The sequence below is a fragment of the Carassius carassius genome, chromosome 10 (genome assembly GCF_963082965.1).
Source record: "Carassius carassius chromosome 10, fCarCar2.1, whole genome shotgun sequence".
Lineage (NCBI taxonomy): Eukaryota > Metazoa > Chordata > Actinopteri > Cypriniformes > Cyprinidae > Carassius > Carassius carassius.
In genome coordinates, this window is record NC_081764.1 from 34,920,932 (window position 1) to 34,933,680 (window position 12,749).

Below are 12,749 nucleotides of genomic sequence, written 5' to 3' on the forward strand. Positions count from 1 at the left end.
TACAGTATATGTACCAAACGACAGTGCTACTCTGTTGTTTTCGCTATCCGTAGAGACTCGTGTAAAGACTCATTCTATTTTCTTTGCCTAACAGACATTCCTGCTCTTATTGTGAATGATTCATCAGCGCAAATAATTCCAAAGAAAAGAAAACACACCTTACCTTTGTCTGCCATATGCTCATTCTTTATTTATATCAAAGCAAATCACAGTCAAATGATCCCGTTACAGAGTATAATTACATCTCAGACTGTGTTTAGTCATTATTACTCCAAACACACAGGAATCTGCTCTGACAGAGCTATATGTTACTGTAGCTCTCCGATTAATCTTGCACGAGGTGAAATGTCTATGCAAAAGCAGATTGGGGAAATACTCTGTATAGATGTATTGATGTTTTAATCAACTGTGGCAAACTTAATTTTGACATGATTGCTTACATTTGAATTTCCTTGTACATTTGAATTTCCATTACTGAGTTTTTATAGATTCCTGTTTTATTAAAATAGGCCGTCCGGCCCTTTATCTGCAAAACATGCAGTGTTTCTGCTGTGAATCTCTCTGTGTGTAGTTTGTTTTCTCAAGAGCTGTAGTGTTAATGTGATCGGTTCTCATGTGTGTCATGAATCTGAACTTCTCCTTAGTCAGGATCACAGATCATTGTCCGTTTTTTCGTCCACTGAAATGTTTTGTCGGATAAAGTACACAACATATGCCAAGTAAATGTGTGCGTGTGATGCAGAGTAGATCAAATGCCTCACCCTTATTAAATAGTTTGTCTGGCTGATAACACTGCTCTGTGACAGCCGTACCCTCACAACCCCACAACACAACATACTGCCGCCGTCAGCGCATTCCACTACCTGCCTGTGTGTGTGTGTGTGTGTGTGTGTGTGAGAGAGAGAGACAGACAGACAGACAGATGGGGGGGGGGGGGGGGGGGTATCCACCGCTTGAGTGTATTTGTGTCTGTCTGTTGTAGAAGAGTGTTTGGTGAGAGCAGAGAGGTGTTTACCCCTAGAAGAGACCTTGAGTATTCCACTGAGAGAAGATCAACTGCATTAACACACCTTATTACACAGCTCTCTGGGATAGTCAATTGTGATTGGTCAATGGCAGCATTCTGCAGGCAAATATTTAAATATATATCTATATTTTAATTGTTCCGCTAAGTTGTATCAAGTGATTCCCTAGCTTGTTTGGATAGTTTATATAAATTAATACTTTTATAATCAATTAACTGATTTTTTTTTTTAGCAGTTTGGAAATAATTTGTTTAATGCTACTTTTTATTACTATGCTTTTATAAATTAGAATGTTTCTAGTTTTATTAGTTGTTTTTAATGTGAATTTGTGTTAAAATTAAATCCCAGCCATTACAGCTGAACAATCAAACGTTTAAAACAATCAAACATTATGGAAATGTTCTCTGAACATTCTGAAACAAGTGTTAGCGTTAAAAAAAAAAACTGCTAAAGTTCCAACTAAAATGTATCAGAAATGAAATGTTCCCTGAATGATGGATAAACAATGTTTAATGTGCTATCATTTTGAGAACATTATTATAGAGCAGATAACTCGATTGTTATATTAACATTCATTTGTTCATAATTTTGCCAGACAAAATTTCTGAAAACGTTCCTTTTTAGCTGTCAGACTGTACCTGGTGTGGATATAAAAATGTATTATAATCTGTTTCATTTAATGAAATAGATATGCATCACTTAAATAGCTTCACGTTAGTTAGCCCTGTATAGTTGAATTAACTACTTTTAAAGGAGTGTTTGACTGTGGTTTAACCACTTTATATTACGAGTCGCTGCAGGTTCATGTAGCTCTACTGATAACTCGAGATGCCTTTGTCAGTCTGGAAGTGTGTTTTTCAGGTAAACACCAGTGAAAGGCTCCTGTGTCTGTGTGTGTACTTGAATGAATGTTTTAACATCGCTCAGAGATCAGCTGCAGTCAAATACACACTAAAGCGATCACAGCTGAGGACTTTTTGGAGTTGCATCAATATTTGATGAGCAACCTGGTTGAAAAGAGTCGAGGAGCATTTCCACGTTCCCTCATCCTGTTCATTCACCGCAGCGGCACGTAAATGGCCCCATCTGAACATATTTAGGTGGGAAGACAGCAACAACCCCAAGAGCAGGTGTCGTTCTGTTCCTCTTTTATATTTATACACGTTTATGGAAAATATAAAGCGGCGAGAGAAAAGTGAAGCGTGCTGAACGTTCGCCTCATTCACCACTGAAACGACCGCCGCATAAAAGGCCTTTTCAGACAAGAGAAAATAAGAAATTGTACGTCTTTGTGTGAGAGAAGTGGCGGTGTGCCGGGACTGGGGCAGAAAGTGTTTTATCCCGCTAAAGGTTTTGTGTGTATTTGGTTAGTTACGGCAATTACGGTCACTAACTGACAGCCAAACGCATGCGGGAGAGAGAACGGGCTGCCTCTGTGCACAACACTCACTGTCGAACATCTGCTGAGAGATTTGCATATTAATTAACCCATATTAACTCTAATTATTCTGGGAAATTATCAAATAAATTAAATTTTCTAATTTTAACCTTTCCTTTGCTTGACGGATGTGAGAGCCGGAGATACCCCTGTTACCCCGCGCTCACCTGCACAGATGCCCCCCCGTCCTCGCGCCGCTCTTCTCAATTCCCCTTTGCAGCAGGGCTCCACATGAAGGATTTCTTTTTTTGGGGGCAGAAGTTCAGATTTTTACTTGCTCTGCCAACATCTACTGCCCTCACCTCAAATATGATAAACAGATACTTTCAGAAATGTATTTTTATGTATCAATATATATATATATATATATATATATATATATAATTGAATGCATGTTTTTAATGCATTTAATGTAAATTTTGTTGCTGTTAAAAATGACTTTTATATATGGCTTTTCACAACATGCATTGTTTCAAAGCAGCTTTATGGAAAATCATGATGTTTATAATGTTTATAATATCATTATATCTTCATGCCTTGTTGAATTTATGGCCCAATTCTCAAAAGACTTCAATACATACAATAAATCATGTGTGTGCTATTTTTAAGATGCACTGATACGTCTTCAGTCAGTTCGGCCGAGTCTCGCTCACGTTGGCTCTGGGTTTTCTCTATTGTTGCACTGTGCACACAGATTTTCTTGCGTCATTCATTCTGCAGTAGCAGAGAGATCTTTTGTGTGCATGTGTTTTTTTGGTTGGCTCATGGATCGAGATGGTGCGACCCCGGAGCAGCACAGATGGTGGAAGCGAGCGGGCCGGGCCAGTCCAGGGCCGAACAGCTAAACCTTCAGGCTTTCCAGCCTGTTGCTCGGGCCCCGCAAAATAAATGAGATTTTAATTAAATTAGAATCCGGCTACTGTGGCCTCCTCACGACAGAAATTATTGAACATATCCACCCCCTTCCTGAAACACACCCACTCGGGCCGTCCTGGATCCGCACACAGACACAGGAGTTGTTTTACACATCGCTGAGTTTCTGCATTCACTGGCCTCTCAAAGCTGCTTCACTCTTTCACTCGTCTTTTGTTCGCTCTCGGCTGCTGCCCTTCTGTCCCTTTCTCTTCACCACACCACCCCCTTTCGTCTTTCACTCCCTTTCTCTTTCTCTTTCTTTTTTTTTTTTGTGACATTGCATGGCTTCCCCAAAACCCCCATAAATCAGCCTGGAAGAGTTTCATATGAAAACAATTCTTGGACATAAAAGGAAAACAAATAAAAAGTAAAGAAAACTGGATAACTATGGTAATTGGGCTCACTTTTAATTATAATTAACTAATTAACATTAACTATGTTTAATAAACACTTTAGGAGTTAACGTTAACTAGGCTACTGTACTTGACTAATTTTAACACACTGAACCTTGACAGATTATTATTATCAGAAATTTCCCAGACGGATTATCATTGGCTTTTGCAATCAAGTTCTTAAACCTGAAGTGAAAGGAAAATCGGAGTGTTTAAATCTATTGTTGGAGCTCAAAGCCTCGCGCCGGAGGTGTTCAGGTGATCTGCAGAGGGCCGGTTATCTTCAGCACGGTTCAGGTCTCCTCCCATTAGCCCTGACGACTCGAGCGCAGTGTGTAGGTTTACCTGCGGGGAGTCTGTCACCTCCACACACACACACACACACACACAGCGTCAGGGCCACAGGCTCGTCTCTAGGCTCATCTAGTGGCCGTGTGTCTGCGCAGGACCGTGCTGTGAGCCCCTCAGGTTGAGCTTGTGATGCAGCGAGAGAGAAACCCACCCTGGAGCTCTTTGGGAATTCACAGAGGTACCGAACTCTTCAGACTCGAGTGGATTACTGCACTGAATGTAACATCAGAGGAAAAGAAAACAGGACACTTTTATATTTTGATATGACATGATATTATGATTACTTTTATTATTTTTTCAAAACCAGTGGATTTTAAACAGTGGATGACGGCTGGAGCAACATGGAGCTCTTTCTTTAGGGACAAATGCACAGAAAATGTGGTTTGATGAGCAGTTTCCAAAACACTTCTCCTTTTTTTAAGTAGGTAGTTGAGGTGAGGAATATCAAAAAGCTTGTCACCTTTTCTTTTACAAAACTACATTATTTAAAGTTGTAGTAAATTTTATACATTTTTAATCTGTTTTAGTTTATTTAGTTGTATTTATTTTAGTAGTTAAACTAAGTGAAAATTAGAAATTATATATAATTTTTTTTAATGGTTTTAATGGTTAAAAAAAACCATGAATTCATTTTACAGAGGATTTCTTTGAAAAAAATATCGGGTGATATTGGATGATTTTTGTGCAGTGTTTGCCAGAAGAGAAAGACTCTTTTGAATGTGCTTTTTTAAGAGTGAATTATAGTTCTGTAGCTGGTTTCGTCGCACTTTTAACATCTTTGAGTACGTTCCTCTGGTTTGTAGTCATCTAAGTGTGTGTTTGCGTTGAGAAAGTGGTGATCTGAATCAATACCATCTCGCGCAGCCCTGCGATTATCAACTGCAGAAATGACAGGCCTGTCTGCGAGCGGCACGTAGGTTAAGCCCAACATTAACGGTGACTGGTGCAATTAGGAATGTCATTTTAATTATCTGTGGCATCGGAGTGAGAGATGTTCCTTTTATTTGTTTGAAATCAAAAGCAGAGGAGCAGGTAGCATCGGCGTGAGAATGGCAGCCGTAATCGCCTTTGTTCCCTTTGACACTCGCAGAAGACGCCGACGAATAGAGTGTGTCATCAGAGGAGAACTTAGCCGGCAAGTAAACATTATCGTTTCTTTGTGTCTGCGCTCTGGAAACACAAAAGACTGATTAGAGATGAGGTGAGGAATCACAGTAATGGCTGCCGTGACATTAGCAGGTTGGTATTATTGTGTTGAAGAGCACAATACCGGCGTGTGATAGGCTGTCTGTCAGCCAAACAATGCTCTCGCTCCAGAGTTTTTACTCCATCTGAAGTTCCACCCAACCCATCATTATGTATCGGCCTTTTCATATCTTCCAGCAGCGAGTACAAAGTTGATGGATTTTGTTTTTAACTTCTCAAGATGTCATTTCTACTTTGTAGAAGCGTTCTCTCTCTCTTTCTCTCTGTCTTGCTGCTCTCTCTTTCTTTCCTTCTGTCTCTCTTAACAATTTCCCATAACCTGTTCATGAACACATGCTTACGCATTTTGAGAGCTTATATAAACATGCAAACATGTCTGTGTCTTTGTGTCATCACAAATTGCTTTGATGAGATGGTCAGAAGTTATTTAAATGAACACTGCTGTTCATAAGTTTGGGGATGGCAAGTTAAATGGTAGTGTATAAAAAGAAAGCAATGAATTCACTGTAAAAAATGCAAATTATTTTAGAGTGGGTCGAGTAGACTCAATCAAATTATTTTAGTTTTATCAAACAATTGTTGTTTTAAAAACTGATTTGTGAGCCAATGCGAAGCCCATATTTTTACTCCACAACCGCCTTTTCTGTAGTCAAACACATGGAAGTTTTCCAGCACCGGCAGCCTGTCCAGATATATTGCGTCCGGTCGCTGGGCATGTGAGAGTGTTTTGAATGTAAATGTGTTGAGGGTATATCTGGACCACACATCAAGTCTGAACGTCTCACTTATTCTTTTGGCTTTTCTATTCTTATTTCCTCCCTCCTTCTTTCTCTGTCTCTTTTCTTGGGTTCTTTCTCTCACAGAGAGCATTACTCAGTCTGAACTTGCCTAAACCCTTGTGGTCACACCTCTTGAAAAGGTTTTGTTTCCCCTGTCAATTGGTATTCAGCCCAGGTCACATACGCACACACATGCACCGTTTTCATTTTAATTTGCACCTGTTGTGCAGTTGTTCGGGAGGCAAGTGCAGACCGGTGGATTAGCCAAAGATCATGTTAGGAACAGATATGCCTAGTGTAATCTTTTTGTCCACAGGGGAATGTTAAGATAGACTGTGCTTTCTGTGTGTGTGTGTGTGTGTGTGTGCTGGCGTACTCTTGCTCACCAAAACTAAAGAATGCACAGATGAAAATAAGTATAAGGCCTTTCTTTATTAACTCATCCCAGAGGAGTTTAACCTTCTTTCATAGCTTAGCAATCCTACTGGAGCTCTAAGTTATGCATCACATACATGGACAAGCTCCTCACTGTAATAATCTGTAATATTGATCATATATGTGTATGTGTTTTTTGGCAGTGTTGGACTTTGAGAACGTTGTAGAAACCGGATCAGAGACGGAAGAAGAGGACAGACTTCTGGTGTCGGAGGAAGATGGCTTGCTCAATGGGGCGGGGAGTCCAGTCAGCCTTGTCAATCATGAGTCTGTGGCCCTGCCCTCTCCGACCCTGGGTCACACACTTCTGAGGAAGACTGTGGATGATGAAGATGATATGAAGGACAGTGGGATAGAAAACATCTGGAATGAAAATGACCTGCTCAGTGCATCAGTCGATGGAACCGGTGAGTTCCGCCCACTTCCTTTACCAGAAAAAACACAGCTTTCATCAAAGACACACCCTCTCTTATTGTAGACACGCCCATCTTCACTAAGACACACCCTCTTTTCTATTAGACATGCACATCTAATCTTAGACACACCTTGTCCTCTCTTAGTCACATGTATCTCTTAGACACCCCCATATCATAACCACGCCCTTCATCCCATAGACACACCCCTCATCTCATAACCACGCCCATCTTATCTTAGACACACCCCTCTACTATGTGTGTTGTCATTGCTATTGTGTTAAAACCTGCTCTCAACTTCCAGTACAACTACAGCAGAACACTACTCTTTAATTATCACATAAGAGCAGTTTCTGTCTGTAATCGTCAGCCCGGTTTGCAGAGCATCATTGGTAATTGCAGTAATAGCGGTGCGTCGCGTGTCCATGTAAACGCGACTCCCGGTTTCCTCCTGCAAGCATCATTGGTGCGGGAGGCGCAGTCAGAGACGCAGAGAGATAAATACTCTTAATGAGGGAGAGAGGTAATCATTAAGGGAGGCCAGGCTGCTGCTCAAGTCATTAAGAATCTTAAATGAAATTTTTATTTTTATGATAGCCATTTACATGTGTAATAAGAGTCAATGATTCTAAGAAGCGTATGACAGAAACATAGGAGTGTGAGAGCCCATGGAAGACAGACCATCTAAATGAGCACTTCTTCGCTATTCATTTCTGCTAATGAACTAGCTGTGCACAGAGCCGAGAGAAAGAGGGGGCGTTCAGTAGTCTAAAAATTTAATACGGCCCAAAAAAAAGCCGGGGTAGTGGCATTAGGAATACTATGAAGTCTGATTTTTCTTCAGGAGAGCAGCCCGCTTCATTATTTACAGTGGTTCTGAGAAATCCAAGCGTTTTTCAGCTGTCTTTAGACCAGGATTTCTCACACTTCACTGAACTAAAGGCCTCTTTCACGAACCCAACTGTTTGAGATGGCATAGAATATCACAGAAATGGGAATCGTGGCCACCCACTTTCATAAGCCAACAATCAGTGTTATATATGAGGTGAAAATAATACAATTTTGTAATTACGGAAATATGTATATATTAATTCGATTTTTTTGATTATTTTGTTTTAAATTTAGATTTTCTTGAAAGTTTTAGTAGTTTTGTTTTTATTATTTTATTTGTTTTTGTTGTATTTTATTTGTATTATTTTATTAGATTCAGGCACTTCATGGAAAGTGTACAGACTATAGTTGAGTATTTTTCTCTTTTTTCCTCAACATTATTGCGTTTGATTATTACTGATGAGATCATAGAAAGTGGCCACTTTAACAGCCTGCATTCACACTAACGCACAAATCTATTTCGATATCAGATCTTTTTTCCTGCTCTGAAAACATAACTGACTGTGTGTACATCAATTTCATATAAAAGTATTTGAAAATGCAAGTGCATTTAACCGCAGCAGATACTGAGCTTCAGGACAACAAACACAAAGCGCACGTGAAAGTCTCTCAGTTTGCGAATTTCGTGCATCTAATCGTGCATTTCAAATGACATAAATGAAAGCATATCTAAAGTAAAACATGGCGGGTGGTAGCACAGACTGTCAAGCGATGTGCAAGTATCTCACAGTGCAAATTCTGTGCATTGAAGCCATCCGCATCTTTAGCGTGCACACATGCGAGAAAAATAAACAAGCTCAGAATCTATTCTGAAAGGTTCAGAATCTTTGAAGACAGAATCGCGATGCATTGGAGAATATATATGTATATATAAGATATATACAATTATAAATAACAATTATTATTATTATATATTTTTTTATTATTATTATTATTTAATGGTTTTAGTTAGCAATGATTACCTTGCCCATCACTCTAAATCAGCTCCAGTCCAGTATTTGTACTTACAGTTGTTGTTTATATTTAAATTATTTTGAAAGTTTTAAAGTATACTTTAATAGCTTTGTTGTTATTATTTTTAACATCATGCTACAAATGCTGTTGATAGAGCTTAACTCATGTTTAACTCGGTGCATTCCTTTAATTTGATAAACTCTCTTGGAGCCGGAATGTCTGTGATTCCACTGTGTTGCAATTTGTGTGTGTGTGTGTGTGTGTGTGTTGTGATAAAAACCACGGCCATGTTTCTGCGCTGCTGGGGTGACGTTCATTAGTTCTGGAGGAAGAAGCCAAAGTCTCTCTCTCTTTTTCTCTCCTTTTCTCTTTTTTGTGGTCTTTCCAAACTTGTGGGCACTTTCCGTCTGCATCTCTGTGTTTTTTTTTTCGCGTTTGGTGCCGGAGTGTCTGCACTGGTACCTCAACACATAGCTCTGTCCTGAGATAAGCCCCGCACGCTCTCTCTCTCGCTCTTGTCTATTTGCTCCGGTCGGTCAGATTGGTGCGTTGGTGTCGTCCTTGACTCGCTCTCATCTCCCATAATTGCCTTTCAGTAGTGTGTGGCATTGTTATCTCTGACAGAGGGTTTAAATACATCACCTGCCTCTTCACCACCCTTCATTTTCCCTCTTTTCTTGTATTTCGGACCCTTCCAAGGACCACAGAGAGTCAGGAGGTTCAGACGGGAGCCGTGTGTTTTCACAGAGCAGGCTAACAGCCCGTAGAGACATGAATGTTTTGAGAGTAAACCGAATGGATGGAGTAAAATCATCAGGAGGAATAGATTCAACACGGTTCTCCTTCAGACTCCTGTTTACTCACCCACCACCTCGAAACTGATTTATCAGCCTGAGACGAGAGCACAACTCCCTCGGCTCTCCAAACTGAGGAGGACTAGTTTACCTCCTACTGGAAAATTTGTCCCTTTTCCCCCCGAAACACTGATAGTAAAACTGAGAGAAACAAGAAGGAGAGAAGAAGGTGGATTCCAGTAAAAGCTCTATGCGGCAGAATGAAACAAAAGATGTCTGGAAAGATCAAGAGAACTTCTATATATATATATAAATCAGCTGGGTTATTAATTTATGTAACGTCATCTTTCACAGCCAGTGCAACGATATAGGTGAAAAGCCTGACCTCAGAATAAAGATGTTTAAAGCAGAGAGTTGATGCAGTGATGTGTTTCTCGTGATGTCAGTGTTTTAATTAGTTACTCAGTGTTTGGTTTGTGTGCCAGAGACATGGAGCAGCAGTGGATCAGTGCACTGGAGATCAGAAGACTCATCCTCTCTCTCTCTCTCTCTCTCTCTCTCTCTCTCTGTCTCTCTCTCTCTCTGTCTCTCTCTGTGTCTCTGTGTCTCTGTCTCTCTCTGTGTCTCTGTCTCTCTCTCTCTCAATCTGTTTGCTTGTTCAGGTGGATGGAACATTCTTGAGCTGATCTCTGAGTTTGCTCTCGCTTGTTTCCCAGTGTGCTCTGCTCTGTGTGTGTGTGATTGTTGTCAGTGTAAATAAGTGGGTCATTCTGAGTCCTACACGAGATGCAGAACAAGATGTTTCCGTCCAGATGCAGTGTATCAGTGAGCTAATAGACTCTCCTCCTGTCTGTCTCTCATTCACAGATGAGCTGAAGAGAGACTATGACACTATGGGGCCTGATGCCGATTTGGAGCCGGTTGGGAACGGGACAGGTGAGTCAAGTGAACATGATGATCTGCTGTATTTATATAGAGTTCATTAGTTCCACCCACTTTTTCAACAGTGCTGGCATTTTTTTTTCCATTCATTTTTCCCATAGGGATTTTTTTAAAGACTTGTTAAAGTGTTAGAAGCCATAAGCTTCATAAACTTTTGTATGAAGCAAAAAGGTAAATAAAAATCTGACAAAAAGACTAAGGTACATTTACATTTAAGCAGATGCTTTTATCCAAAGTGGCTTACAGTGCATTCAGGCTATACATATATATATAAATTAAATAAATTTATGCATTTAGCAGACGCTTTTATCCAAAGCGACTTACATTGCATTCAGGCTATTAATTTTTACCTACCATGTGTTCCCGGGGAATCGAACCCCCAACCTTGCACTTGATAGCACAGTGCTCTACCAATTGAGCTACAGGAACACACACACACACACACACACACACACACACACACACACACACACACACACACACACACACACACACACACACACACACACACACACACACACACACACACACACACACACACACACACACACACACACACACACACACACACACACACACACACACACACACACACACACACACACACACACACACACACACACACACACACACACACACACACACACACACACACACACACACACACACACACACACACACACACACACACACTTTTTTTATTATTACCAGTATGTGTGTTCCCTGGGAATTGAACCCATGACCTTTTGTGCTGGTTACACAATGCTCTACCACTGAGCCACCTTATAGGAAGGCACAAGACTGCAAACTTAACAGTTTCAGTGAGAAAAATAAAATAAAAATACAATCCCTTGAAGCATTGCAAATCAAATTATAACAGTGGAAAAATGTAAAACAATTAATTTAAAGTTGTTGGTTACATCTATCAAAATATATTTTAGGGTTCTTGCCAAATACGCATATATATGCAAGTATGTAAGTATTCTGAAAGCATAAGGAAACTTGATTACTTTGTTCACTGTGTTTGAAGGGAATGGGCGGAGCTAAAGTTCAGGAGGAATGATGTGTAGTTTTAATAAAGCTTTCTAATGTTAGACACACACTCCAGAGATAAACAGCTCTGCTGCGCGGCCCACGATCCTCCTCTGCAGGGAGGGATGTTTTCGGCTCAAGCTTCAGGAGTGGAAGGAAAAGGACGTTGACTTTAGAGCATTAAACTTCCCCAAATCGCATTTCAGGCCAAAATCTAATTAGTTCGTAAACTTGATTTGTTTAGATCATGTAAGCCGCAAAACCCACAGCAGCGAGGAGCTAAACGTGTTCATTTGTCGGGCCTCGGTGTGCATGCGTGTTCACGTGAATGATAGCGAGGCAGGTCTAGTAATGAGAGAGGAGGTAATCATTTGCTCTGTTAAATAATGTTAAAGGGCTGCCAGCTCTGACATTTTCAAGACATTTTTGACAGCGACACAGCCCAGTGGCTTGACCTTTGCACAAATGAGACGATAAAATGTTTACCGTCAGACAAACCTTAGTGCAGAGTTTATACCTTACACAAGCTCATCCTAATTAAAAGGTAGCTGATAAAACCTTAAGCCAAACATGTGCTGTCTCTCTACTCTAATATTTAACTTGTCTGAAGAATGGGTGAGAGCTATTTATTCTCTGTTAGATAATATTCTGTTACATAATAACGTAAAACACCTTCGGTTTCCTGTATATGCTCTTGTAGTGATGTGGAGAAATAATTATGACACTCTTTGTGTCTATTTTCTACCTACACTTATTTTCCATATGAGCAAATTTTATTACTCATAGGATGTTATTTTCACCGCTGAAAACTTACTTCTCCATTATATTTCATGTTGTTCTCAGATGTTTCTCCTAAGGTTCTCAAATGAGTGACTAGTTGTGATCCAGTATGACTATAGAGCTATAAAATGAATGTGTAGAGCAGCTCTGAACCTTTAGAAGAGACACAAGAGATTACTTGTGTCTTTTTCTCATGAGAAACATCTAAAAAGCAGGAAACTTCAGCAAAACCTTGCACTCAATCTCATTGCTGTCTTGGAGAAACATATATATATATATATATATATATATATATATATATTTTTTTTTTTTTTTTTTGAGTGGGGGGGGCATTTTGGTGATTAAAATGTTTGCTTTTTAAGTGGAAAGGACAAATAACACATAGACTCAGCCCTGTTGTGC

At 39.9% G+C, this 12,749-nt stretch overlaps 1 protein-coding gene across 5 annotated transcripts in view; it reads left to right on the forward strand.

The window, feature by feature from the left end:
- Window positions 1–12,749, forward strand: part of LOC132152217 (zinc finger E-box-binding homeobox 2-like) — a 71,339-nt gene that overhangs the window by 43,267 nt on the left and 15,323 nt on the right. For 3 of the 5 annotated variants that reach the window (XM_059561025.1, XM_059561027.1, XM_059561028.1), the window contains 2 exons: window positions 6,685–6,948; window positions 10,461–10,529. In XM_059561025.1, coding sequence (XP_059417008.1) covers window positions 6,685–6,948; window positions 10,461–10,529 — 333 coding nt within the window. Of the gene's footprint in view, window positions 1–6,680; window positions 6,949–10,460; window positions 10,530–12,749 lie in introns of all 5 variants that reach the window. The other 2 variants (XM_059561024.1, XM_059561026.1) reach the window with 1 other exon arrangement.